Below are 27,623 nucleotides of genomic sequence, written 5' to 3' on the forward strand. Positions count from 1 at the left end.
AAGAATCTCAAATATAAAATATATCTTGATTTGTTAAACACTTTGATTACTACATGATTCTATTAGTGTTATTTCATAGTTTTGATGTCTTCACTATTATCCTATAATGTAGAAAAATAGTTCTAAAAAAATAGGTCTCTCCAGAGATGTTCAAATCGTGTTCAAGTCCGGGCTCTGGCTGGGCCACTCAAGGACATTGAGAATTGTCCCGAGGCCACTCCTGCGTTGCCTTGGCTGCGTGCTTAGGGTCGTTGTCCTGTTGGAAGGTGAACCTTTGCTCCAGTCTGAGGTCCTGAGCGCTCTGGGGCAGGTTTCCATCAAGGATCTCTCTGTACTTTGCTCCGTTCATCTTTCCCTCAATCCTGTTATGTCTCCCAGTCCCTGCCGCTGAAAAACATCCCCACAGCATTATGCTGCCACCATCATGATTCACCATAGAAATGGTGCCATGTTTCCTTCAGATGTGTCGCTTGGCATTCAGGCCAAAGAGTTCAACTTGGTTCCATCAGACCAAAGAACCTTGTTTATCATGGTCAGAGTCATTAAGGTGCCTTTTTTCAAACTCCAAGCAGGCTGTCATGAGCCTTTTACTAAGGAGTGGCTTCCGTCTGGCCACTCTACCATAAAGGCCTGATTATTGGAGTGCTGCAGAGATGGCTGTCCTTCTGGAAGGTTCTCCCATCTCCACAGAGGAACTCTGGAGCTCTGTCAGAGTGACGATCGGGTTCTTGGTCTCCCCCAATTGCTCAGGCGGCGTGCTCTAAGAAGAGTCTTGTTGGTTCCAAACTTCCTCTATTTGAGAATGATGGAGGCCACTGTGTTCTTGGGGACCTTCAATGCTGCAGAAATGTTTTGGTACCTTTCCCCAGGTATGTGCTTTCGACACAATCCTGTCTCTGAGCTCTATGGACAATTCCTTTGATCTTATGGCTTGGTTTTTGCTTTGATATGCACCGTCAACTGCAGGACCTTATATAGACAGATGTGTGCCTTTCCAAATCATGTCCAATCAATTGAATTTACCAAAGGTGGACTCCAATCAAGTTGTAGAAACATCAAGGATGATCAATGGAAACAGGATTCACCGGAGCTCAATTTCGAGTCTCATAGCAAAGGGTCTGAAAACTTAAGTAAATAAGCTATCGTTTTTTATTTTTAATACATTTGCAAACATTTCTAAAGACCTGTTTTCACTTTGTCATTATGGGGTATTGTGTTTAGATTGATGAGGAAAACAACATATTTAATACATTTTAGAATAAGGTTGTAACATAAAATAAAAAGTCAAGGGGTCTGAACACTTTCCGAATGCACTTGAAGTAGGTATATTTAACTGTTCCATAACACATTCTGATGGAATGGCTTGTCCTGTACTTCGTAAAAACCCACAGTACATTGAGTGAATGTTGGAAAAAGATCTTCCTCTCTGAACATAGCAATGTGAATGCAAAGAGGACTCGGACCACAAAATAGATGAAGTGAACTGGCAAAAGAGTCGAGTCCTCTTATAAAGGCAAGGGCAGTGTGAATACAAAGAATTTAGCTTATTTTTACCCCCTTTTTTCTCCCAAAATTTTGACCGTGTCTCATCGCTGCAACTCCCCAACGGGCTCAGGAGAGGCGAAGGGGGTTGTCGTGTGTCCTCCCAAAAAATTACCCTTAACACCCGCCAGCTTAACCCGGCAGCCAGTCCGCACCAATGTGTCAGAAGAAACACCATTCAACTGGCAACCAGGGTCAGCCTATAGGTGCCTGGCCTGCCACAAGGAGTCGCTAGGGCACAATGAGCCAAGTATAGCCCCCCCCGGCCAAACCCTCCCTTAACCTGGTCAACGATGGGCCAATTGTGTGGCGTCCTATGGGACTCCCGGCCACGGCCAGTTGTGACACAGCCCGGGAATGAACCTGGGTCTGTAGTAACGCCTCTAGCCCTGCGGCATTACTACAGTGCCCTTCATCCCCTGCGCCACTGGAGAGGCCCAACCCAGCGTTCACTTTAAAGAGGACTGGGATCGGTTGTTTTAAAGAGGACTACATGTAAAAACACAGAGTGTGGCCTGCCCGGATCCCTCTCCCCAGGAAGTGTCTAGACCGGAGCAGCTGGGGGGTTCCAGTGAAAGGCTGGCTGTGGCCATGGCTCGGTGAAAGGCTGCTTATAGTGGACAGCGAGGTTATCTACCCACTGCCAATCAGGTCTTGCCACCCAGGGCTACAGCTTCACACACAGTAAAGACAGAGTTATACAGTACACTGTAGAGGTGTCAACACTGGGCTCAAAGTGAGGCAGGCAAATAGACACAGAAACCCATCGCCAAAGAACCATGCCAAGACATGCATAAGTTGACTTTTTTCTGTTTGTTTAAACTAAGGCAAATTTGGGTATTTTCAATCCTGTGGCTGAAGCATTTCATAGAAAACACAACATATATTTACCAAAGTAAGTATGAGGAGAAAATAACCACTTACTTGATCCTGTCTGCATCTGATAAGGAGTCCTGCAACAACAGAAACATCCCATTACATTTGGCCATTGTGGATATGTTTGCAACAAAACAGAGATTTTGCTGGACTGGCTGTAATTTCCTGAGAATAAAGCATTGTCAACAAAAAAAAAAGAAAATCTCAGCTGCCCTGGCAAACTCTGCCATATGGGGGAAAACATTGGTAATTACTTTTAAAAATGCTATCTACAACCTTGAGGCATTGAGCGAGACGGGCAGTGAGCAGACCTTGGAAAAAGCTGAGACGCACTCTGACAACAATCCACAATGTCAAAAATCACTGGCTTTCAAGGTAGAAGTTGAAAGCATAAATTGTACACAGGTTCTGTGTTTATAATAAGGAATTTTGCACCGCAAAGATTCCTTGGTAGTTTTCAGTGTTCGCCACATTTCTGTTGAAGCCAAAGGTTTACAGAGATGAGCAGCCAGGGCATAATTTTAAATTGTGTCTCTCTTAGCTGCATAGGTCAATACGTACACGCCTCATGGAGCTATGAAATCAATTTGACAGTCCCTGTCATTCTGCCAACTAAAAAAGCCATCCGTTTACAGAGGGGCCATCTGCACATCTACAGCACTTAAGAGGCTAGTTATCAGCATTAAATTTAAGAATATGGTAGTCTCATCTCTGTAGGATAATTGCACTTTAATAATTAATCATATTTGTTAGAGGCATAATTTTTTTTTAAACATTTGGTCCCCACACCTTGTTATTCGATTTCTGTCATTGCAGAACCAATTATATTTTTGTAAACTTAAGTTTACTATTTTAATTTAGAAAATAAAGACAAACTGCATGGACAAAATGTTGGCACCCCGGAGCTAGTACTTGGTTGCACAGCCTTTGGCCAAGATAACAGCAGACCAACTCTTATTTTAGCCATCTTTGAGCTTGCTGAACCTTTCTACTGGCAATTTTGCAGATTTTCAGCAGCAAATTGCTCTAATTCTTCAATGTTGGAGGGGTAACCTCCACCAACTGCTGTTTTCAGCTCTTGCCATAGGTTATGGCCTCTCCTCTGGCCAATCCAGAACAGTCCACTGTTTTTTATTGAAATAGTCCAGTGTGCTTTTGATGTTTCTTTGGAGTTGTCCTGCTGAAAGACCCACAACCTTCAACAGAGACAGCTTTTGGACACAAGGTTGAACATTACACTCAAACACCTTCATAATTGGCTGATTTCATGATATATCACACATTCAAGGCTCACAGTACCAGAGGCAGCAAAGCAACCCCACAGCATTGTCGAACCTCCCTGATGTTTGATTATAGGGAGGGTGTACATTTCTTTGAATGCTTAATTTGGTTGTTGGTTAACATAGGAAGACCCCACTGTGGAAGGAGACACAAGAAAGCCCGATTGATGCATGAAACCCACCTAAACCAGCCTAAATCCTGGGGGAAATGATCTACGGACCAATTCAACTAAATTGAAGTTCTTTGGCTACAGAGATCAGGGCTGTATTTACTGACGACTAAATTAAGCTTTCAATTTAAGAAAAACACCTCCCTACAATCAAACATGGGGGAGGTTCGACAATGCTGTAGCGTTGCTTTGCTGCCTCTGGTACTGGGTGCCTTTAACGTGTGCAAGACACGAAATCAGCAAATCATGTGTTTTGGGGTCCTGTGTTCAACCTAGTGTCCAAAAAACTGGGTCTCCATTGATGGTTTTGGGTCTTGCACCAAGCCAACGACCCCAAACACACATCAAAAAGCACCCAGGAATGGTTCAAAAAGAGATGCTGGACCGTTGGAGTGGCCAGCAAAGAGTCCAGATCTGAATCACATCCATAACCAATGGCAAGAGCTGAAAACAGCAGTTGGTGGAGGGCACCCCTCAAACATTGAAGAATTAGAGCAATTTGCTGCTGAAAAGTAGGCAAAATTATCAGTAGAAATGTCCAGCAAGCTCATTGGTGACTCCAAGAAGCATTTGTTGGCAGTTATCTTGGCCAAAAGCTGTGCAACCGAGTACTAGCTCCAGGTTGCCAAAAATGTGTCCATTTGTCTTAAGTTAACTAAAATAAAATTGGTTCTGCAATGTTGACAATCGAATAACAAGATGAGAACAGACACTTTTCAATTTCTAATTATTTTAGAATTTTTGGGGGATTTTTTTTTTTTTTTAAGAAAAGTGAAAGTGTGCCAATATATTTGGCTGCAACTGTAGCTACAGCAGAATACCATGCAATAAAATAAAGATATCTAAAAGTAAAATGATAGCCTCACATGACACAGCTGCACAAGACTGAACTTTTCAGTTTGGATTGAACTAGAATGCTGGCTAGTGAATGCCACTTGAACGCTCTTTCAAGCCATCTAGGGAGATGACTTACCTTCAGTTAATGGCGAATGTAATTTCTATTTATAATATAACGAGAGTTGTAGCTAAGCAACTCGCAGGTTGAATAATCTCTCGACACAATACACAGAAATTGGTTGAGAAGAGTTCCAATTATTTTTCTGGAAGGCGTACAACAATGAACGGGGGAAAGAAGGAGAAATTCTCCTCACATACCTTGATCTGTGATAAAATTGAAAAAGAGCTGTGTTGTGATACAGTTGTCACTTGTTCCCTCTCAGATTGAGGAGGCTGGGGCACGTATTTAGCTGTGGGTCTACTCATAGTGTCTTTGTGCTGTGTCCTGGTCTCCAGCTGAGAGGGCTGGTGCTGTTGTTGCTGGTGATGCTCCCCTTGCCGACTCTTGTCCTCCCAATCAGTCTCACTGCTGCGTCGGGAGCTGGAGTCCCCTCCACCCCCCACATGACTGTAGATGGGCCCCTCCGATTTGGGCCTTGCTCCCTCTCGATGGGGGTCTGCCCTGAGAGGGTCTGCCCTACGCTTCTTTGCATCCTGGTCAGGGCTGTCCTTCCTAAGGGGGATGCGCCAGGTCTTGGGCCGGCCCTCTTTGTCCTTCCTGGAAGGCCTGTCCCTGGTCAGCGCCGAGGACCACTCGTCCCATGGCCGGCTCTTCTCAGATTTCCTCTCGGCTCCTCGCTTCTTCACTTCAGGAGTCTGGGGGGCATTCTGTGCCTGGTGCTGGTTACCCTTAGCTGGTCTTGGGGCCTCTTGCTTTTTTCCACCCCGCATCTGCATTCTGGCAGGGCAGATGACCCTAGTGGTGACATCATTCAGGAAGTTGGAGAATTTCAACTTATTTTCCAGAAACTGTATCTTTCTCTCGGAGGGCGCTGAGCTGGATGAGGTAGAAGATGGGGAAACCTGTCTGATAGAAGAGGTCTTGCCCAGATCCTTCCTCTCAGTCTCCCTGTCCAGAGACTTGCTCCCGGGTTTCCGGCCACGGCTCTGGCCCAGCATTTCAACAGACTTGGACTTCCTGAGGTCTGAGAAGTGTGCTCCCAGCTGGTTGGGCTGCTTTAGGATCCCCTTAGGAGGGAGGGCCGGTCTCTGGAAGGATGTCTGCTGGTGGTGCTGACCACCTCTGGGCACCAGGATCTCTGCATTGTCCTTGAAAGCCAGCGAGCGCTCCATGCTACGACTGGACTGGGCTATGGAGGCGGAGTGGCCACCTCGCTGGGAGTCCTCTGAGCTGAGGTCCTCGTCTCCAGATAGAGCGAGTAAGCCCTCACTGCGGCTCAAGAAGTGGCTCGTCCCCTGTAGATCCCTGGCTGTCTGGTTGGCAGTGACGCCCACGGTGATGCCTCCATGGCTGAAGATGCGGGGTGGAGGAAGGACGGTAAGCTCCAGGCTAGACAGGCTGGAGACGTCCAGTTCGCTGTCCGAGAGCAGAGACCAGGAGGGGGAGAATATATTGCGGCCCTCAGGACTAACTGGGCATTTCGGGTAGGGGTCTGTGAACCTTGATCGCTGAAAACCTGGGGTATGGTTTGGAATGCGAATTACCTGGCAGGGGTCAGGCAGGTTGGGGCCAGCGGTGTGGGCAGGCGGCGTGCTCCCACTAAGGTCCTCTCGAAACAAGGGCAGGCTGTTTCGTGTCTCGCGGTGCTGAGGCGGAGCCTTGCGGTATGGCTTCCTGGCCGGGGCAGCGCTCGTCATCCTTGGCGTTCAGCGTCCGTCTGTCTGTCCGTTCTGTTATTCCTGCCAGGAGACAAGCATTAGATGCGGTGGAAGTAGCAGCAGCCCTGCTCTGTGCAAAAAGCCAGCTGTAAAGGTCTGTGTCCAGTTCCCCAGTCTTTCTCTCCCTCTCTCACACAACCATTCTCTCTCTCCCTGGCTCTCTACTCTGCCGCTCTCGCTCTCTCCTAAAGTGGCTGCAACGAAAAAGTGGTTTGAATCAATAGGGCTTTGAGAGCAGCAGCATTGGACAGTAAAGAAAGTGGCTGCCTGGTGCAGACTGTTAGTGGTGGAGAGTGGAGGGAGGGGTTTGGGATGCCACTTCAAATGAACATCATACACATGTCAATTTATGTGTTGTGATGTGGAGGGCTTTTAAAATATCTGCTCTCAAAATTCTGCCTGCAGAGTATGTGTATATGTGCAATAGAAAGAGAGGAAAATCTGAGCATGCCCTCAAGCCTACGATTGATTACAAGCAGAAGTGTGTTTCCAATAGAGGAACTCTTAAACTCCAGTCCACGGGCTGGCAGAATTGATTATAGTGGGCTAAGTTTAGAACGGGAAAACAAGCCACATTCGTTAGGGGGCGGGGGTGGATTCATTTCCTACCAAAATCTAAACCATGGACCACAAGCACACACTGATGCACCGGAAGGTACTTTTAGGAACACAGGCACACCGACACCCACACTAGTGGTCATGAATGACTAAAGGGCTTAAAGCTGAACAAGAGAAGGACGTGTCACTATATCTATTCTGATTGATAACTTGGCTTCCGCTGAGTCACTCTATAGCCCTGTGGATCCAATTGCCAGTGAGTGGAGAAACACCATAGAGCTGCCTATGCTTCCTGCCAGCACAGACTAGGATACTGTAGTCCTCTCTATATCCATTATACAATGTTGCTAATGCCAGTCTGATGCACTCATTGCAGTGTAAGCCATAGAAATCATTTCAAGAGGTTCAGATAGAAAAAAGGTAGATTGAAGGACAACCATTTGTATCCCTGATGAGAGCATTCTGAAATAAATAATGATTAGGAAAACGTTATTGTGGAATACAGTAAGGTCTCAACCCCCTCTTCAGTCTAACAGCGTGTTTTTACCAGATACGGCGTCAGCAAGAGAAGTACTGCCCCCATTCATTTTCAGCGAGGGCACGCTGAGAAATGTGCAGGGGATTGTGGGAAGGTGAGCGGTGAGAACCCTGCTAGCAGAGCAGTAGAAAAAGTTGAGCTCTACTTTATGCAAATTTCACACAACCACCATTGCCAACTGAGGAGCAGATGTTTGCTTGATTATCTTCCGTTCATGAAACATAGTTCTGCATGTAATTTTATCCGGGCAAGCAAAAACAAAAAAAGATGGAGGAAAGCCAATCACCGCTGTGTCTTGTTTTCCAATTCTATATAAAGTTGCGATGCAAGAATACAGACAAAATCAGAAGGTCAATGGCATGGAGTAAGAAATTATTATTATAAAACATTATGGAGTCTTAAAGGAGGCCTGGGTAAGGCCAAAATGTCATATGCCAACTTCAATTAATTATTTCTCAATTATGCTTTTAGATACAAAATGTCAAACGTCAACAATCCATCCTCCAAATGACCATTCAATTCATTATATTTTGTGAAAATCCCCCAAATCAGTATTTTTTTTCTGATAAATCTTCTAAGTTAAAGCTCTGCCTGAAAAACACCATTATTATAACTGACTAAGACCAAGTTTATGATATCTTATAAAAGGAAGTCAAACTTCAGCTTATCAGAGATGAAATCACTTACAGTGAATCTGAAGTGACAACCCTCAATTGGAACATGAACATTTTGGAATGCCATTTACCTAAAGACAGTATTTGAATGAGACACAGGGGGTCTGGGTAAATGAGTGCACGAGTTAATCAGCCTTGGAATGAATGATCAGACGCAATTACAGCACAGAGCCAGTCAGGTAAAGGAACCGTGAGTGTATGTCTGAAATTACAGCACATCAAATGAAATGATTCTGATTAAAGGAGGATGACATCTCAATACTAGTTGCTAGCAGGTACAGCAGTATTTAGAACAAAGTCAAATTGACTAGAGCACACTATAGCAAAGCCTAGTCACTGACATACTTGTGTACGTGACATGAAATCTAATAAACTATTCTGAACTGATGCATGATGATACTGACATGCTGCAAGAGATTAAATAGATGCCACAAGCCAACATCATTGAAAAGGAGCAACACTCGCACACCATAAAACATTCATTGTTTTATTTATGGTAATATAAGCAATGTAAAATATGTTTTAAAAAAGATATATATATATATTTTTTTAAAGATTTTCACACCACAAGATCCCATTTTCTAAAACGACTTGAAAAAACCTAAACGGCATCATCATTATGGGAAAACACAGCTCTTCCACCTTAAAATAATGACACACAGGAGCAGATACATATTAGGGATGTGACAAATGGAAAATATCTTCACGTTTAAACCGCCTTTTTTTTGTAATCAGTTTTTCATAAAAACCATACGAAAAGGTCAGAAAATTCCACGTCTCAATTCACAATGCTGCTGCCAGCAACGGTTTGGGTCTCACACTGCGTCCCTTTCAAAAAGTTTAAGCCTTGCACCTGTACTACCATTGCTGCAAAGTAGGGTGCACAATATATCGGTGAACATATTGGAGTCGGTCGAAAATTAGTTAAAAATGCCAACATCGGCCCGATGTCTAGTTTAACGAAGATGTGCAAAACCGATGTGGATACCTATATAATGTAGGTGGTACATGTAATGACACCACATAAAAAGTTGGAGCAACACATGCAACACAGCATTCCTAACCTAACCCACAATGTCTGTTGTGTGGAGTGAGCATTCAACAAGTCCAGCAGTCATTCGAAAGAGTAAGAAAATTTAAGCGAGACAACTCAAAGGCGAAATCCATTAAAGCCAAGATAATGGAATTCATTGCCATTGACAATCAACCGTTCTCTGTCGTGGGTGATGTTGGCTTTCGCCGACTGGTCGAGCACCGGTACACACTACCAAGTGCGCTATTTTTCAGACGTTGCCCTACTGGAGTTTCACAGTAAGAGAGTCACTGCTATTAGCTTGTCAACATACATACATACTATGGAACGTCGTTTGGGTCATTGTGTGTCAAATAATATACAGTAGCGCTGTAAAAAAAAAAAAAAAAAAAAAAAAAAGTCTACAAACAAGCAAACACCGGCCACAAACAATGTGTTTACAATACCGCGTTGGTAATAAAGCATAATTTGTTCGACCGCAACTTCTGGGGTAGCTAGCTTTAGCTTGGTACCTAGCTAGCACCAATACAACCAGCCTGAAAACAATGACCAGCAGAAACTGCAGTCATTTTCATTATTCTTAGCAATGATTTAGGAATCCTTGTGAGTAAGTATTAGCTAGGTTGCCACTTGTTCGCCTATTGAAAATTAACTTCAGTTCATGAAAATAAATAGCTAGCCAGCTACTTAACCCTTTTGCCCAATGCTAACATTATAAGCAGCCAGCTAGCTTCATCTGGCTAGTGAGGCTCGACCGGACCGGGTTATGTGTTGTGAAGTTAGCCACAATAAGGATTAGGCACAATAGTGGAATTTGCGGTTTGCCTTCAAAATAAAAGTATATAATTGACAGTGATGCAAATGAATACAAATAGTAGAATTATGCCATACTTTGACTTAAGGCTAACCGCAAAGTCCACTATTGTGGCTAGCTTCACATAGATGGGTCCGACCACCATTAATCAAATAACCGTCTTGTAAATTAGGGTTATTTTAGATGACACCTAGCTATGCTACTATAACAAATTGTGTAAATTTGCTATGTTTATGGGGAAGAACATGGTTTGCATCCATGAGCTAGCTAGCTTTTTTATGACCAGCACTGTAGGTGTGCGAGGTAACTTTACCAGCATCCTAGCATACATATCGATGAACCGTTGTGACAGCGTAATCAATGTGCATTAACTACGTAGAAAATTAATGAATGCGTTAAATTATGTGCTGTGCTGTCATATTCAGGTCCTGATTGGTCAAATAGTGTATCTTTTTTGACACGCAAAGACCGAAACGGCGTTCCATAGAAATCCTGGTTCAGACTGAGATGACTAAACAAATGAACAATGAAACGGCACAGCAAGTAAATTGAAAGAAATAGGTTTTGATTGTTTTACTGGTAACAGGGACATACGTATATGCCAACAAAATAACTTTTTGGTCAGTGTGGTGTGCGTGTAACCTTTATTTAACTGGACAAGTCAGTTAAGAACAAATTCTTATTAACAATGACGGCCTACCCCGGCCAAACTCGGACGACGTTGAGCCAATTGTGCGCTGCCCTATGGGACTCCTAATCACGGCCGGATGTGATACAGCCTGGATTCAAACCAGGGACTGTAGTGACTCCTTTTGCACTGTAATGCAGTGCCTTAGACCTCTGCATCCATGTGTGTGTGTTAACTATTCAACTGTACTACAATGCTTAAAAGGCCGCTAAATCGGCCAAAAATGTCATATCGGTGCATCACTACTGCAAAGTTTACACTTCCTCATTTAACTTCTCAAAGAATTGCCATACAGGACTTCACTGCTGTCGCTTGCCTTTCTCTGCCATTTTTCCAACTGTTAACAACGATGGAGAGTCGACATTTCCCATTTCTGAGTGTCAAGATTCGAGTCCACAAGGAATTGACTCCTGAGATTCAGTATTTTGGGTACGGAGGAGACTGATTAGTTGCCGTACTTCCAAGGACAAACACCTGCATCATTCATAGCAAGCTAGCTATGGAGAGAGAGGGGAGGGGTACAGTATAGGCAGGTCGGCCACCAGACAGACAGCATCAGAACCATGTACTAGGCCTATCTATCGGCAAACAAACGCTGTCTCTCACAATTTCTTGGCTTGCAATGTTTTGCAACTTCAGTACAGCAGGGCCTTTCATCAATGAATAGGATATTCTACAAGCACAGAATGAAAACTTAACACACACTCGCATCATAAGCAAAGAGAAAGAGCTGGCAAGCCATCGCAAGGGAGAGAGGGGAGGGTGCAGGCAGAAAGAACCGTGCACATGCAGTGCCTTCGTAAAGTATTCAGACCCCTTGACTTTTTCCACTTTGTTACTTCACAGCCTTATTCCAAAATGTATTAAATAAATAACAATTCCTCAGCAATCTACACACAATACTCCAAAATGACAGTGAAAACAGGTTTATAGAAATGTTTGCACATTAGGAGGGGTGCGTCACTTGAGTGGGTTGAGTCACTGACGTGATCTTGCTGTCCGTGTTGGCGCCCCCATTGGGTTCATGCCGTGGGGGAGATCTTCGTGGGATATAGCCTTGTCTTAGGGTAGTAAGTTGGTGGTTTGAATATATCCCTCTAGTGGTGTGGGGGAGGTGTTTTGGCAAAGTGGGTGGGTTTGTATCCTGCCTGGTTGGCCCTGTCAGGGGGTATCATCGGATGGGGCCACAGTGTCTCCCGACCCCTCCGGTCTCAGCTTCCAGTATTTATGCTGCAATAGTTTGTGTATTGGAGGGTTAGGGTCAGTCTTACATCTGGAGTATTTCTCCTGTCTTCTCTCTGCTTAGCAGAGAGAACAGTCTATGACTAGGGTGGCTGGAGTCTCTGACAATATTTTGGGTCTTCCTCTGACGCCGCCTGGTATAGAGGTCCTGGATGGCAGGAAGCTTGATCCCAGTGATGTACTGGGCCGTTCGCACTACCCTCTGTAGTGCCTTGCAGTTGGACGCCGAGCAGTTGCCATACCAGCAGTGAACGAACCAGTCAGGTTGCTCTTGATGGTGCAGCTGTAGAACTATGACCTGTTATGGAACCCTGACCTGTTCACTGGACGTGCTACCTTGTCCCGGACCTACTGTTTTCGACTCGCACCTGCTGTCTCTAACTCTGAATGCTCGGCTATGAAAAGCATTACATTTACTCCTGAGGTGCTGATCTGTTGCACCCGCTACAACCACTGTGATTATTATTATCTGACCCTGCTGGTCATCTATGAACGTTTGAACATCTTGGCCATGTACTGTTATAATTTCCACCCAGCACAGCCAGAAAAGGACTGCCCATCCCTCAGAGCCTGGTTCCTCTCTAGGTTTAGCCTTTCTAGGGAGATTTTCCTAGCCACTGTGCTTCTACATCTGCATTGCTTGCTATTTGTAGTTTTAGGCTGGGTTTCTGTACAGCACTTTGTGACATCGGCTGATGTAACAAGGGCTTTATAAATATATGATTGATATTAAAAATAAAAAACAGAAATACCTTATTTATATAAGTATTCAGACCCTTTGCTATGAGACTTGAAATTGAGCTCAGGTGCATCCTGTTTCCATTGATCATCCTTGAGATGTTAAAAAAAACAATTGAAGTCCAGCTCTGGTAAATTCAATTGTTTGGGCATGATTGAAAAGGCACACCTGTCTATATAATGTCCCGCAGCTATCTGGGGAAGGGTACCAAAACATTTCTGCAGCATTGAAGGTCCCCAAGAACACAGATGCCTCCATCATTCTTAAATGGAAGAAGTTTGGAACAACCAAGATTCTTCCTAGAGCTGGCCACCCGGCCAAACTGAGCAATCGGGGGAGAAGGGACTTGGTCAGGGTGGTGACCAAGAACCCGATGGTCACTGACAGAGCTCCAGAGTTCCTCTGTGGAGATGGGAAAACCTTCCAGAAGGACAACCATCTCCGTAGCACTTCACCAATCAGGCCTTTATGGTGGAGTGGCCATACGGAAGCCACACCTCAGTAAAAAGGCACATGACATCTCGCTTGGAGTTTCTCAAAAGGCACCTAAAGACTCTCAGACCATGAGAAACTAGACTCTCTGGTCTGATGAAACCAAGATTGAACTCTTTGGCCTGAATGCCAAGCGTCACGTCTGGAGGAAATCTGGCACCATCCCTATGGTGAAACATGGTGGTGGTAGCATCATGCTGTGGGGATGTTTTTCTGCAGCAGCGACTGGGAGACTAGTCAGAATGCTTCATTCATCAAAGTACAGAGAGATTCTTGATGAAAACCTGCTTCAGAGGGCTCAGGACCTGAGACTGGAGCAAAGGTTCACCTTCATACAGGACAACAATCCGAAGCACATAGCCAAGACAATGCAGAAGTGGCTTCGGGACAAGTCTCTGAATGTTATTGAGTGGCCCAGCCAGAGCCCGGACTTGAACCCAATCGAACATCTCTGGAGAAGCCTGAAAACAGCTGTGCAGCAACACTCCTCATCCAACCTGACAGAGCTTGAGAAGATCTTCAGAGAGGAATGGGAGAAACTCCCCAAATACAGGTGTGCCAAGCTTGTAGCGTCATACCCAAGACGACGCAAGGCTGTAATCACTGCCAAAGGTGCTTCAACAAAGTACTGAGTAAAGGGTCTGAATACTTATGTAAATGTTTATTTTTTAATTATAAATTTGCAAAAAAATCTATAAACCTGTTTTGGCTTTGTCATTATGGGTGTAGATTGTAGATTGACGAGGGAAAAAAGCTTTAAATACATTTTAGAGTAATAAAAAATGTGGAAAAAGTCAAGGGGTTTGAAAACTTTTCTAATGCACTGTATATTTCGGGGCGGCAGGTAGCCTAGTGGTTAGAGCATTGGGCCAGTAAGGTTGCTAGATCGAATCCCTGAGCTGACAAGGTAGAAATCTATCATTCTGCCCCTGAACAAGGCAGTTAACCTACTGTTCCCCGGTAGGCCATCATTGTAAATATGAATTTGTTCTTAACTGACATGCCTAGTTGAAAAAAAGGTTTTTAAAAATTCTTGGTAATCTCACTCTTGCAATATCTCGACTTGCATTCCTCGCAAATTTACCAAAGTAACCTAAAGTTTGCCTCTTACGCTCAGATTTTATTTAAGCTAGTTAGGCTATAACAAGGTACATAATATGGTTGTGATAACTGCACTGTGATTTTATACTGTACTGTGCTAAACATACTGTACTGAAATAAATCTAGATATGATTCTACGAAAAATAAGCACCATACCCAAGTTATTCCAGTGATGTCCTCATCCACAGGTTCCTAAGTCACAGGCATTCTGAAACACACAAAGGAGCAGGCTGAATTTAGATCAAAAGGGCTAGAGAAAAGTAGCCAATAGTTAGCGATTTCATTTCACACGTGATAGAAAGGATTCCGTGCATGTGCTGCTATGCTGGGTTCCCTCCTCTAGAATCGTGAAGCACCAGGGGACTCACTCACCTGAGACAACCCTACAAACATTCTGTAATGACGTCCACTGGGATTTGAGTGACATTGTTCACAACGATAACAGGTTTAAAAAATGGGTCACTGAAAATCCAAGAACTTTTCACACACTCAAAACTGTTCTGAGGTCCCCTCACAAAAATGTTCAATCAAATATTGAGCAGTGTGACACAAGTGGAAATTCACACATGGTTGACAGCAGGACTCTTCCCACAACATTCAGTGCTCCACTTTTCTGATCTTCAATTACCGTTGATTTGGTGGCAGTTATATACTGAACAAATACATAAAACGCAACATGCAAAAATTTCAACGATTTTACTGAGTTACAGGTCATGTCAGGAAATCGGATTTCACATGACTGGGCAGGGGCGCAGCCATGGGTTCGCCTGGGAAGGCATAGGCCCACCCACTTGGGAGCCAGGTCCACCCACTTGTGAGAAAGGCTCAGCCAATCACTATTCGTTTTTCCAAACAAAGGGGCTTTAAAATAAGACAGAAATACTCCTCAGTTTCATCAGGTGTCCGGGTGGCTGGTATCAGACTATCCCGCAGGTCAAGAAGTCGGATGTGGAAGTTCTTTTCTGGCGTGGTTATACGTGGTCTGTGTTTGTGAGGCTGGTTGGACGTACTGCCAAATTCTCTAAAACAACATTGGAGGCAGCTTATGGTAGAGCAATGAACATTCAATTCTCGGCAACAGTGTCTTTACGGTGTCGCCACCATCCTCGATGCTAGGTACCTGGACCGCTACTTCGATGCAGACTAGAAACAGAGTTCAGGTGAAATGTTAAACACAGCTCGATGGAAGATGGAAACGGACACAGTGACAGTGCGCACCGAGTTAGAGGACCCATGACAGCTAATCAAATGGCTACCCAAACTATGCATTGTTTCCTGCTACTCTGTTTATCCTCTATGCATAGTCACTTTAACTTATCCTACATGTACATATTTCCTCAAATAGCCCGACTAACAGGTGCACCCGCACATTGACTCTGTACCAGTACCACCTGTATATAGCCTCGCTATTGTTATTTTTTATGTTTTTTTATTTACTTATCTACTTACTTCATACCTTTTTTTAACTTAAAAACTGCACTGTTGGTTAAGAGCTTGTAAGTAAGCATTTCGCTCTAAGGTCTACACCGGTTGTATTCGGCGCACGTGAAAAACAGAGGTGAAACTTCACTGCTTGACATGTGTGATGGAATCCGGGTTGAGAATGAAACGACTGAACAAATGAACAATGAAACAGCACAGCAAGTAAGTGAAAGAAATACGTTTTGATTATGTTTTACTGGCAATGGGGACATACATAAATGCCAACAAAATAACTTTTTGCTCAGTGTGTGCGTTTCAATTATTCTAGAATGCTCAAAAGGCCGCACAAAATGTAAACTGTGTCAGGTAGCGTATGTTTAAATGGAGAATACTCTAGTTTAACACAGCGAGTGTTTCATATTGCTGTAAGATCTCTTGAAGGCTATATATATTTATTTATTTTTCTAAATAAATCCAGCTTAAAACAACATTTTAAATGGTTTACTGACAACTACAGCTTTCCAGTTAAATATTTTCCACTGCCTCTTCTGTTCTCTCAGAGTCTACCTGCCTTGACCTGATCCAATACAATATTTATTCAGTGTAAAAGTGCTCTTTCTTTTGTGCCGTTCAGGGCCTTTTGCTGTGGATAAGCAAGCCCTGCATGGGGATGTGGCAGAGAATAACACATGAAGGCCTGTGCGATGGCCGCCAGCCATGCGTGACAATCAGCCGGTGGGGCTGTTGAATACAGCCTCATGCGCATACAGACACACACAAGTCTGCAAAGTACAAACACGTACGCGCACACACACACACACACACACACACACACACACACACACACACACACACACTTCAGTTCCAACACAGTCTAACACTCTCCAATGGCACTACCTCAGACCACCATCATCGTATCTACCCCACAGGCTGAGACACAGCAAGGCCATTACTCATCATAAAGTATTCCATGTTTTAATAAAATCTTCACAGTGCCATGGCTAACCGGCAGGGGTTAATATTTATCTGAGGACCAGAGACAGTAAAGAGGGCTGCTTCTAAAAAGTGGCACACAGCAGTGTGTGATATTTTACTTAATTGAAAATCATGATGATTACAAACTAGGAGAAAATGGAACACAGGCTGCTTTTACACAAGCAGCCCAATTCTGATCTTGATCTTGATTTCACTAATTGGTCTTTTGACCAATCAGATCAGCTCTGGAAAAGAGCTAATGTGAAAAGATTGATGCGATTGACCAAATAGTGACAAAAATATAACAATTGTGTTGACTGTCTAAACACAGCCATAGTGTCGTCCTCTCCAAGGTCACCCACAGTGTTTTAGAAAGGGCTCATTTACTATTGAACAAGCCAGTCAACATTAGGGAATCAGATTCCATTTTTAAAGTCTAAATTAGGCTTACAGCCTAAGGGCACAGCTATGGGAAGAGCACTACCACAGAGCTTTATGATGTTATGAGCCATAGAAATAGAATTATTATTTTAAGAGCCATCTTTACGGCCACCCTGAACAGCAGGGTTGGTTTAGGAGAACCCTAACGGTGATGTGTTTCCTTCGCCTCTGCCCTGGCAGCACTCTGTTTATAACTGATGGGATGTTGCTTCTCCTTATCGGTGCAACCCCTGCTGTCATTTTGTGCGAATGTGTCTCGTTAGATGGCTCTTAACTCCATGTCTAGCATCCAGTTACCAGTGGTCACCCTGCTCTGTCCAACATCCTTCTATTTTCAGCCTTCTATTGACTGCTTTTAAGAGGACAATTGGCTGACCTTAACTGACATTACCTGAACAGCTGAATCGAGGAAGATGGACTCTCCCCTATATCTGGTTCCTTGCCAGGTTTCTTCCTTTCTTCTGGGAGAGTTTTTCTAAGGCTTGCTCTTGGGTGGTTAAGGCCTTGGCTTTGTTGAACTTTCTGTAACACATTACTTTGTGAAAATTGTGCTCGACTAACAAAGTTTAATTAATTGATTGTACCGCCATTTTGCCTCAACCCAATATAGCGACCAATTAGAGCAGCTGTTGGTGCCGAGGCAATAATTGGGTGGTTTTAGGGGTGAGATGAAGGCACACAGCTTGTGTACTCAGTAGTGCTAAGCGATTAACCGACATTTCAGCAATCTTTCGGTTTTGCCAACATCGGTACAAATATTTGAATTCCATTTTGTTCAGTTTTTTTCTCGTCAGCTCAATGCGCAGTTTCTCTAAAGATGAATTGGATCAAGCTCAAACTGCGCGATGTAGTAGGGAGTTGTAGTTTCCAACAGGCCAATATGCTACATAGTATAGCGCAGAAAATGTGGTAATTAACTATAATCACCATAAACCATTGCGCGCCTACTTGTCCGGTCTGTGTGGGGCAAACACGGAGAGGGAGAGCAGATGCATCTCCACCAGAAAATACGTGATCTAAGTGATTAATAGTTGGTATTCAGCAGTTATAACAGTATGCCTTATTTACTTTGAAGAACAACTAAAATAGTGATTTGTCAGACAGTCAAGGCAGCAGCCATATAGAGATGAGATGACTTGGAATGAAACAAAACAATATACAAAACTTAAATATCTTATTAAAGTAATGTTAATAAATTATGCCTAAGTGATAAAGCAGTAATGGGCAGTCAACTACATTAATGGGACTTGTCATTTTTTATTCTGTTTTACAACATTCAACCCACATAATGCATAGTGCATTTAACGTAAAAAATATATATACATTTTTTTTTTAAATCAACATCGAAAACCATATTTAATTTAAATATCAAACAGACCTCAAAAAGCACTAATTGCTCAGCACTAGTCACCTGAATTGGTCTAATGAAAAAGCAGCTACATATAAATCGAGCCTAGTGAGGGTCGTTTGCAAAAACCCAAATGAACAAATGTTTCCACTGAGGTGAGGGTAGTGCTCTATTATTAACAAGCACCTGGACTGGGCGATGGTGTGCTCTACATGGCCGTGTTCAGTGTTGTTTGGGCGAAGCTTGAATAATTTAACGGAGGAAGAGATGGCTACGGTTCATATAACTGAGCCCATGGAAAAATACTTTTTTTTTTCTTCCTAGGACGTCACGTATGGGAGAGAGAATAATAACCCAAGTCATTACGTGCCACTGAGGGCTCTTGACTTGGTGTAACCTGGACGGCTGACTTTCATTCTCCACCATTATAATGAGGCTGGAGCTACTGTACTAACGCAACAACGAAAGACCAAACATTTACAAAAGAAGTGGCTCTTCGGTCTCATTTACATTAAGTAAACAGAAAACCATTACATAATCCTCTTGTATGAATAAATAAACCTGTTTAAACCGGTTCTATTTCAAACCTATGAGTGAAAAGCATTCTTCCCTGTGGAAACCATAGAACATCCAAACAGCAGGAGGTTCAGTGTGCCACGCTAAACTTAACTTAAAAGCAATTCACAAAACAGTAACACCACAATGTGCAGAAGGGAAATTAATGTGTATTTTAGCAGTATAATTGGAGTGATTTTGTGCATATTTCATACAGAAAGAGAGAAAAACCAAGGACAGAGAGTAATGAATGGAAAGCATACTGTGTGTGTGTGTTTGTGTGTGTGTGTGTGTGTGTGTGTGTGTGTGTGTGTGTGTGTGTGTGTGGTGTGTCTGTGAGGAGGTAGAGAGAGCAAGCAAGAGGGGGAGAGAGAGTGAGAAACGGGGAGAGAACGAAAGCAGGATTATAGAGAGAATCGCATATGAATAGTCCCTCACCTTTAAGAGTATATGCTGCGTGCTCCAGACTCATCGCCCTGAGTGTGTCCCCTCTTCGTTTCCTCTTCGTCCTCTCTCTCTTGGCATGTGAACCTCTGGGTTACTGATAACCTGAAACAAAAGAAGGTGGATGGAAAAACACAGCCGTGTTAGTACCTCTGGGCTGTCAATCTCCCGACTCTTCGGATACGGTAACAAGCCAGACGAAGCTGGGGCTCAAGGGACAGTGTGTGCGAAGCAAGCCTCATAAGGGAGTCTGTTTCATTCTCTGTCCTTTACATTCACTCCTACACAGTCTGACTGACTGACTGCTGCCACACACTAGCTAGCTTCCTCTTCTACTCTAGAATGATCATGAGGATTCTATTGAGAAAAATATATAATTTTAGACAGCCACTGTGCCTTCTCAAAGTGACTCACTGTGCTCTATTTGTCAGAATCCGAAAGGAGAAGGCCTTGATAACACATTTTTTGCTTGGATGGAACTTTGTCTGGAAGTGTTGGATTCTGGGTTAAATTTGGTATATTGCTTTACTAGAGACTGGTTTTTAAGTCAGAAGTGAATGGTTATCTGTAGGAGCCAGATGGCTTTGGAATGTGCTGGGTGGACGGGAGGAAGTCACAGGATTGCTGTAGAGATATGAGTGGACATCTTTGGATTAGGCAAATGAGGGGGTTGAGGTCAGGTCAGATCCCCTTAAGGGAGAAATGACGGTTTATTACCCTATTACTTCGTCTTCCTGTCGAACCATAACATTAAAGGATTGGAGAGAAGGAGGAGTACCTAATAAGAGTATATATATATATATATATATATATATATATATATATATATATATATATATATATACACTTGTCGTGGTGGAAAGATGTTTTGTCTGATGCAGCTGTATTGATCCTCTTGGAAGAATCAAATTGTTTAAGCTTTCATAACGTACGTCGACTTTTTTTACTCTGAGAGTTAGAACCAAAACACTTGGCGCTGCAAGCAGGGTTCACCACGATTTGTAGTCAAACCAGAGAGTCCAGATCAGTGGAGCTGGCAACAAACAAGGAAGGCACAGTTCCTACACCTGTTTCCACTGATTTTGACATCTTGGGGAGATGAGAATCGTAGGCTGAACAATTATAGGATACGGACCTAGAGATCCTGAGTTTATTCGCTAGGCCCATTGTGTAATGACTAGTCATAAATATCTGGTGCAGGGTAGGTTCTAAGGACAGGTCCCGAGTGGAGGTTTTCCACTGCGGGATCTAGGTAAAAATCAGGAGTAGCATAGGTTCTATAAGTATAGGCCTCGAGTGGAGGTTTTCCACTGCGAGATTCAGGTAAAAATCAGGAGCAGCGTAGGTTTCATAAGGATAGGCCCCGAGTGGAGGTTTTCCTCTGCGAGATCCAGGAGTGACAATACAGTGTAGGGCAGGTTCCGTATTAGGATATACCCTCCACTAGGGACCTTCCCCTCAGATCTGTAGAAAGGACAAAAGTCCCAGCTGCAGTGAGTTTTTGTAAGACGAGAGTTCTAGAAACTAGTGAGTAAAACAAAAACAAAGGAAAAATAAGATATTCAAACACTGAGTTACGAGTATTAGCAGTAGCAATAAAGAGAGGTTGGTTAGATGACCTGTTGGGTAGAGAACCATGACATATTATGTGGGAACAGGAAGACAAGTGTGAATAATTTTGGTAATGTGGGTTATCAACAACAGTGATATTTGAGGCACAATACTGGAATAAGACCTTAAGTAATCCGTATTCTCCAGTAATACATTTGCAGACGCTATTGTATCTAATACAAGGTCTAACTAATACAAGGTGTTGTGACCAATTAATTATTTTCCGTGGAAGTGGGTAGCGCTACCTTGGAAAATAGTTAATAGAAGGCGTGTATTATAGACGGGAGTGAAGAAATCTAAAACACCCTAGACACCGTTTGGAAATAAAAACGATTCATTTGGCGTCAGACGGCCCCCGATTCTCCAAGCAGAGCTAGAGGATTTTAATAAAGCAATGGAGTAGCTGAAATAAGCGCACAAGCATTCTACCAATTCGGCTCAAATATGGGGAATTAATAGAGGTACTTAGCGACAAAAAGACTGGGTGCGTGAGTACATTGATAGATTTTGTACTTCGGCTTTGATGGCAGGTTTGAAACCTGCGATCAAAACGACAATTGTGGGGGGATGAGGATAAAATAGAGCAAGATGTTTGAGTGGAATATAAATCCGCTCACTTCGCAAGACGTGCGAGGGGTTAATACAGCCACAGTGAAAGTCACTAACAGTGGTTTCAATGGCCAAGGTAAGACAAAGAAACGTAGCAACAAAACATCAAAGCGTAAGGAGATAATCTCACATCTAAAACAGGGAGCATCGGACAGTGGAAGAATGAGTGTATGGTGATACTGGAACCTGCTGTACTCTAAGGAAATTCCGCTAAACAAGCTTTTGCATCTTTTTCAAAAGAGCAACAACAAATCCTTTTGAGAGTAGCAGGAGAGGAAAAGTCACATATCGGTGTATAGCTTCGGTTCGATCGATAGCGGCTCATAGAGATTACAGTTTCTAGTTGAAGGAACACGTATGAGATCACGTCTTACCCAACTGTTCAATAGAGGCCAGGGATCAAATATCACAGATTCCTTAGGATGAGAAATTGGCTAAAATTGGCACAGGAAAACATATTTTGGGTTGAAGAATCTAGGCCAAATGCCAGGGGAATGTATTCTAGAGGTAACTAAATTTAAATAATCTGGCCAAACACTCTTTTTTGGGGGATATAATGAGACATTTTGTGTAGTTTTATTCTGATATAGATTTTGAGAATGTACGAAAGGGTGGAGGGGTAACGAGGAATTAGCAAAAGGGTTACTAAACCTAAAATTAACTTACATTTTTTTGGTAAATTCATGAACATTGTGGTGCGGTGGTTGTGAAGTATAGTACATACTAAATAAAAGATACATCAATTATGGAGTGGGCTATAAATGGAGTTCCAGATTAGTGAGGCCTGTTCATGTGTGAAACCGTAGGTCAAAAACGCACACACAAAAACACACTTTACCGGTTACAAATATGCGTTAGTGGTGTTGATACGGTGGATTTATTTTGGATGGGGTCTTTTCAATTCAGTTTTAAATTGGGTATGCAGAAGGATAGAAATGTTTGGAAGGTTTTTAAATGGTTTCTGAAGGACAGGAAAAGTAAAGGGATAGGAAATATTTAATGGTGTCGAATGCCCTGTATCCTGACTTTCTGGTAAAGCCTGACCAATCGCCCTAGAAATTATAGAAACAGGTGGGATTTAATTATAAAATGAATGAGAAACACCCGTTTCTGTTCGATTTTACCATTGCTTTATGAGATACTATCATTTCCTTATGGAGTTATCAAGAGTTGTAATTCTAAGTTGATTGGTTATTCGAATGCGGTTATTCTTGATTTAACATGTTTTTGAATCACAATGGGAATCATGTATTTGAAGAGAAAGTTACCAGTTCCCTGGGGTCCTGGTATTTGGTTAAATATACAAATGCACTGTGTTCAGTCTGCATGTAGAAGGAAAAATATATGTTAAATAGGGATGACAGTTACTCCAAATTGATTGTGATATGTGAATTGCTGATTTAATTTTTTGTTCATGTTTCGATACAAATTTCACCAGATTGGGATTTCCGGATGGATAGGGAGCTAACTTCCTGATCTGGTAACTCTTCCGAGAGGTCGCCAGTAAAATAAGGGAGTATGAACACATTTTGAAAATGGTTTCAACAGTAACAGTATGTTGTTATGCTCTGACATATAGTTGAAGTCAGAAGTTTACATACACTTAGGTTGGAGTCATTAAAACTTGTTTTTCAACAACTCCAGAAATTTCTTGTTAACAAGTTGGTTATAGGACATCTACTTTGTACATGACAAGTCCTTTTTCCAACAATTGTTTACAGATTATTTCACTTATAATTTACCGTATCACAAATCCAGTGGTTCAGAAGTTTACATACACTAAATTGACTGTGCCTTTAAACAGCTTGGAAAATTCTAGAAAATGAGGTCATGGCTTTAGAAGCTTCTGATAGGCTAATTGACATCATTTGAGTCAATTGGAGGTGTACCTGTGGATGAATTTCAAGACCTACCTTCAAACTCAGTGCCTCTTTGCTTGACATTATGGGAAAATCAAAATCAAAAGAAATCAGCCAATACCTCAGAAAAAAAAATTGTAGACCTCTAGGAAGGTACCACCTTCATCTTTACAAACAATAGTACGCAAGTATAAACACCATAGGACCACGCAGCCATCATACCGCTCAGGAAGGAGACACGTTCTGTCTCCTAGAGATGAACGTACTTTGGTGCGAAAAGTGCAACAAAAAAAAATAATAATATTTTTTATTTTACCTTTATTTAACCAGGTAGGCAAGTTGAGAACAAGTTCTCATTTACAATTGCGACCTGGCCAAGATAAAGCAAAGCAGTTCGACAGATACAACGACACAGAGTTACACATGGAGTAAAACAAACATACAGTCAATAATACAGTATAAACAAGTCTATATACAATGTGAGCAAATGAGGTGAGAAGGGAATCAATCCCAGAAGAACGGCAAAGGACCTTGTGTAGATGCTGGAGGAAACAGGAACAAAAGTATCTTTTTCCACAGTAAAACGAGTCCTATATCAACATAACCTGAAAGGCCGCTCAGCAGGGAAGAAGCCACTGCTCCAAAACCGCCATAAAAAAGCCCGACTACGGTTTGCAACTGCACATGGGACAAAGATTGTACTTTTTGGAGAAATGCCCTCTGGTCTGATGGAACAAAAATAGAACTGTTTGGCCATAATGACCATCGTTATGTTTGGAGGAAAAGGGGGAGGCTTGCAAGCCAAAGAACACCATCTCAACCGTGAAGCAAGGGGGTGGCAGCATCATGTTGTGGGGGTGCTTTGCTGCAGGAGGGACTGGGACACTTCACAAAATAGATGGCATCATGAGGGAAATTATGATATATTGAAGCAACATCACAAGACATCAGTCAGGAAGTTAAAGCTTGGTCACAAATGGGTCTTCCAAATGGACAATGACACCAAGCATACTTCCAAGATTGTTGCAAAATGGCTTAAGGACAACAAAGACAAGGTATTGGAGTGGCCATCACAAAGCCCTGACCTCAATCCCATAGAAAATTTGTGGGCAGAACTGACAACGTGTGAGCGAGCAAGGAGGCCTACAAACCTGACTCAGTTACACCAGCTCTGTCAGGAGGAATGGGCCAAAATTCACCCAATTTATTGCGGGAAGCTTGTGAAAGGCTACCCAAAACGTTTGACCCAAGTTTAAAAAATTTAAAGGCAATGCTACCAAATACAAATTGAGTGTATGCAAATGTCTGACCCACTGGGAATGTGAAGAAATAAAAGCTGAAATAAATCACTCTGCTATTATTCTGACATTTCACATTCTTAAAATAAAAGTGGTGATCCTAACTGACCAAAGACAGGGAATTTTTACTAGGAATAAATGTCAGGAATTGTGAAAAAAATGAGTTTAAATGTATTTGGCTAAGGTGTATGTAAACTGCTGACTTCAACTGTAGGTACTCTGACAAATCAGGGCTAACTTACTTAACGGTCTCTACCAATCACAGAGAGTCATTGAGAGGTAAAGACAACGCAATGGGGGAAAAAGGCTCTCCAGGGTTAAAATGTGAGCTAATGCGGGTTGGAGAAGGTTCATAGTACACCTTGTACACCTTGGTTGAAGTGGAGATTAAAATCAATACTGGAGCCCACATGTAACCGATTGAAGTCTTAGAAAATCCATTTTCAGCACTGCAGTGCATTGGGATATAATAGGCTTCAGCATGTTTTTCATTGGGATTAATGGGCATGTTTTGGCAAGCTGCACAACTTTGTGGAGGCTGTAAAGTTCACCTCATCCCCAAACTGTCTTTCAAAATCATTTAAATGGTTCAGAGAGACAGGCCTAACTGATGACTGGTGTTTTGCATTAACACATACTGAAAATGGGATAAGAATAACAGCATCAGGTGGAACGTCACCCTAAATGTCAGCAGCTTTCTTCTGACTGCAAGACAGTGCTCTGTTCACCTTAGGCCTACATGGTTAAAGCATAGGTCATCATATAAAAGTGAGCGGGGTGTGAATCAAATCGTACAGTGTTATGCATGTGGGGGAAGAGGCAAGGAAATCTGCAAATCCCTTTAAGTACCAACAAGACACCACAAGAGATAACAAAATTAATTTCAGTCATATTGGATGTAATTACTGAAAAGGAGTAGAGTTCTCATTCTCAGCCGGAACCCGGCGGTCTGCGCCTCAAATTCTGAGAATTGATTCGGGCAGGGCAGGTTCTGTAAAAAAATAATTTAAAGAAAAGAAAAAGGCCTGCATGTCTTTCACACCTTTTACTACTGCTTTCTCACAGCAACTAACAGTGCCAAGATTACACATTTGTCTGGGCCAGAGAAATGTGACCATGATGAAAAAAATGTTTGATTGAAATTGCGATATGAATAGGTTGGACTGCACACGGGAGAATGATGATCCACGAGACCACGACAGATCGCACATCTCGGAATCAAAGAGAAGACCATCATTCCAAAGGCATCTGCTAATGCCAATACATCCTAATAAAATACATCCTATGACTGCCCTGCAAATGTGCCTTGCTGGACCTTCTAAACTATCAAAAGTCGACCCTTAATTACAGTTATTTCAGAATAAAACATGCATTTAAAAACAAGAGCTTTTGTTTAATTATTCAAATGGTGGTTTGGCAGAAAATGTAGTCATTTATTGTTTAATTACTCAAGGCACCCTTTGTTCTCCTAATTCATTTTCAAAATAAATGTTTTGATTGTATTTAAAAGGCATGAATGAATAGTATGCTGTGTAATGACATGAATGAATGAGTAACGTTAAAGAGATGTTCTGGAACTTTGGCGACTAAATAAGTATTTTTTTAAACATTTTGCTTTGGGGTGGATGTGTCAATGTGTAGTTCATACATTATTCATCTATGAGCAGAATTACTGTCTGACCTCAATTAGCCACGAAATACCTAGTTTGAAAGCGACTGCTGTCTGGAAGCTGTGTGGTGCCATTTTGAGTACTGCAAGCTTGGCCTAGCCCCCTAGTAATTAAGAGTTCCAGCCAATGAGCTTCAGCCCCTCGTCATTTGAGTGACAGTCACAATTGTTTTTGCTATTCTAATGTTTATTTTGGGGACTGCAGTCATTTGGATGGCCAATTACAGTCATCCAAAATTCCATGACCGTCATAGCCCTAGTGGCAGCAGCACGGGGACCCGTTTTGTCTCGAGGGATACTTTAAAAACTATGAAGTATGCAAATATTCCAGACACACAGAACAGGACGCACTCCCCACAGCTTGATGGTGGAAAGATTATATACGCCTACTTACTATAGCCTATAGGCCTACGCGAGTCAAGAGCAAAATAATACTTGATTTAGTCTACATTATTGCATGCTAAATGTTTCTGATCAGTGATTAAACTTAATGAGCTACCACATCCACTTATTTGGCCAACCAGAGTTCCATTATCCAAATATACAGACAGATTCACTGAAACAAAATCACATTGATTGATTAGTCCGACAAGTCACAGGCTGTTAGTCGGAAGTTGGACAGGCTACCACGCGAGTGAAGAGCAACATCTACTTGTTAAGCTACATAACATGATAGCAAAATGCTCTGATCAGTACTTATGAGCAAACTAGAATAAAGATGATCATGAGCACTCCAATGTTTCCCCTAAATTAATTTAGCAGAAGCAGGCCGCCGCTGCTAAATCGTTGCCGCTACATATAATAAAATATATACACACATACATATATTTCGGGGCGGCAGGTAGCCTAGTGGTTAGAGAATTGGACTAGAAACCAAAAGTTAAATAAAGTTTATAACACACACACATACACATTTAAACTCAGTTTTCACAATTCCTGACATTTAATCCTAGAAAAAATTCCCTGTCT

The 27,623-nt window shown here is 42.5% G+C and overlaps 1 protein-coding gene across 2 annotated transcripts in view; it reads right to left on the reverse strand.

The window, feature by feature from the left end:
- The window catches only part of LOC112253424 (tight junction-associated protein 1), a 128,780-nt gene that overhangs the window by 42,110 nt on the left and 59,047 nt on the right, over window positions 1–27,623 (reverse strand). The window contains exons 2-5 of one of the 2 annotated variants that reach the window (XM_024425410.2): window positions 19,603–19,713; window positions 14,580–14,631; window positions 6,371–6,556; window positions 2,467–2,495 (exon numbers count right to left, since the gene is read on the reverse strand). In XM_024425410.2, the coding sequence (XP_024281178.2) occupies window positions 2,467–2,495; window positions 6,371–6,523 (182 nt within the window). In that variant the 5' untranslated portion in view covers window positions 6,524–6,556; window positions 14,580–14,631; window positions 19,603–19,713. Of the gene's footprint in view, window positions 1–2,466; window positions 2,496–6,370; window positions 6,566–14,579; window positions 14,632–19,602; window positions 19,714–27,623 lie in introns of both variants that reach the window. The other variant, XM_024425404.2, reaches the window with a different exon arrangement.

This window comes from Oncorhynchus tshawytscha, linkage group LG01, assembly GCF_018296145.1.
Source record: "Oncorhynchus tshawytscha isolate Ot180627B linkage group LG01, Otsh_v2.0, whole genome shotgun sequence".
In the NCBI taxonomy this organism is placed as follows: Eukaryota; Metazoa; Chordata; class Actinopteri; order Salmoniformes; family Salmonidae; genus Oncorhynchus; species Oncorhynchus tshawytscha.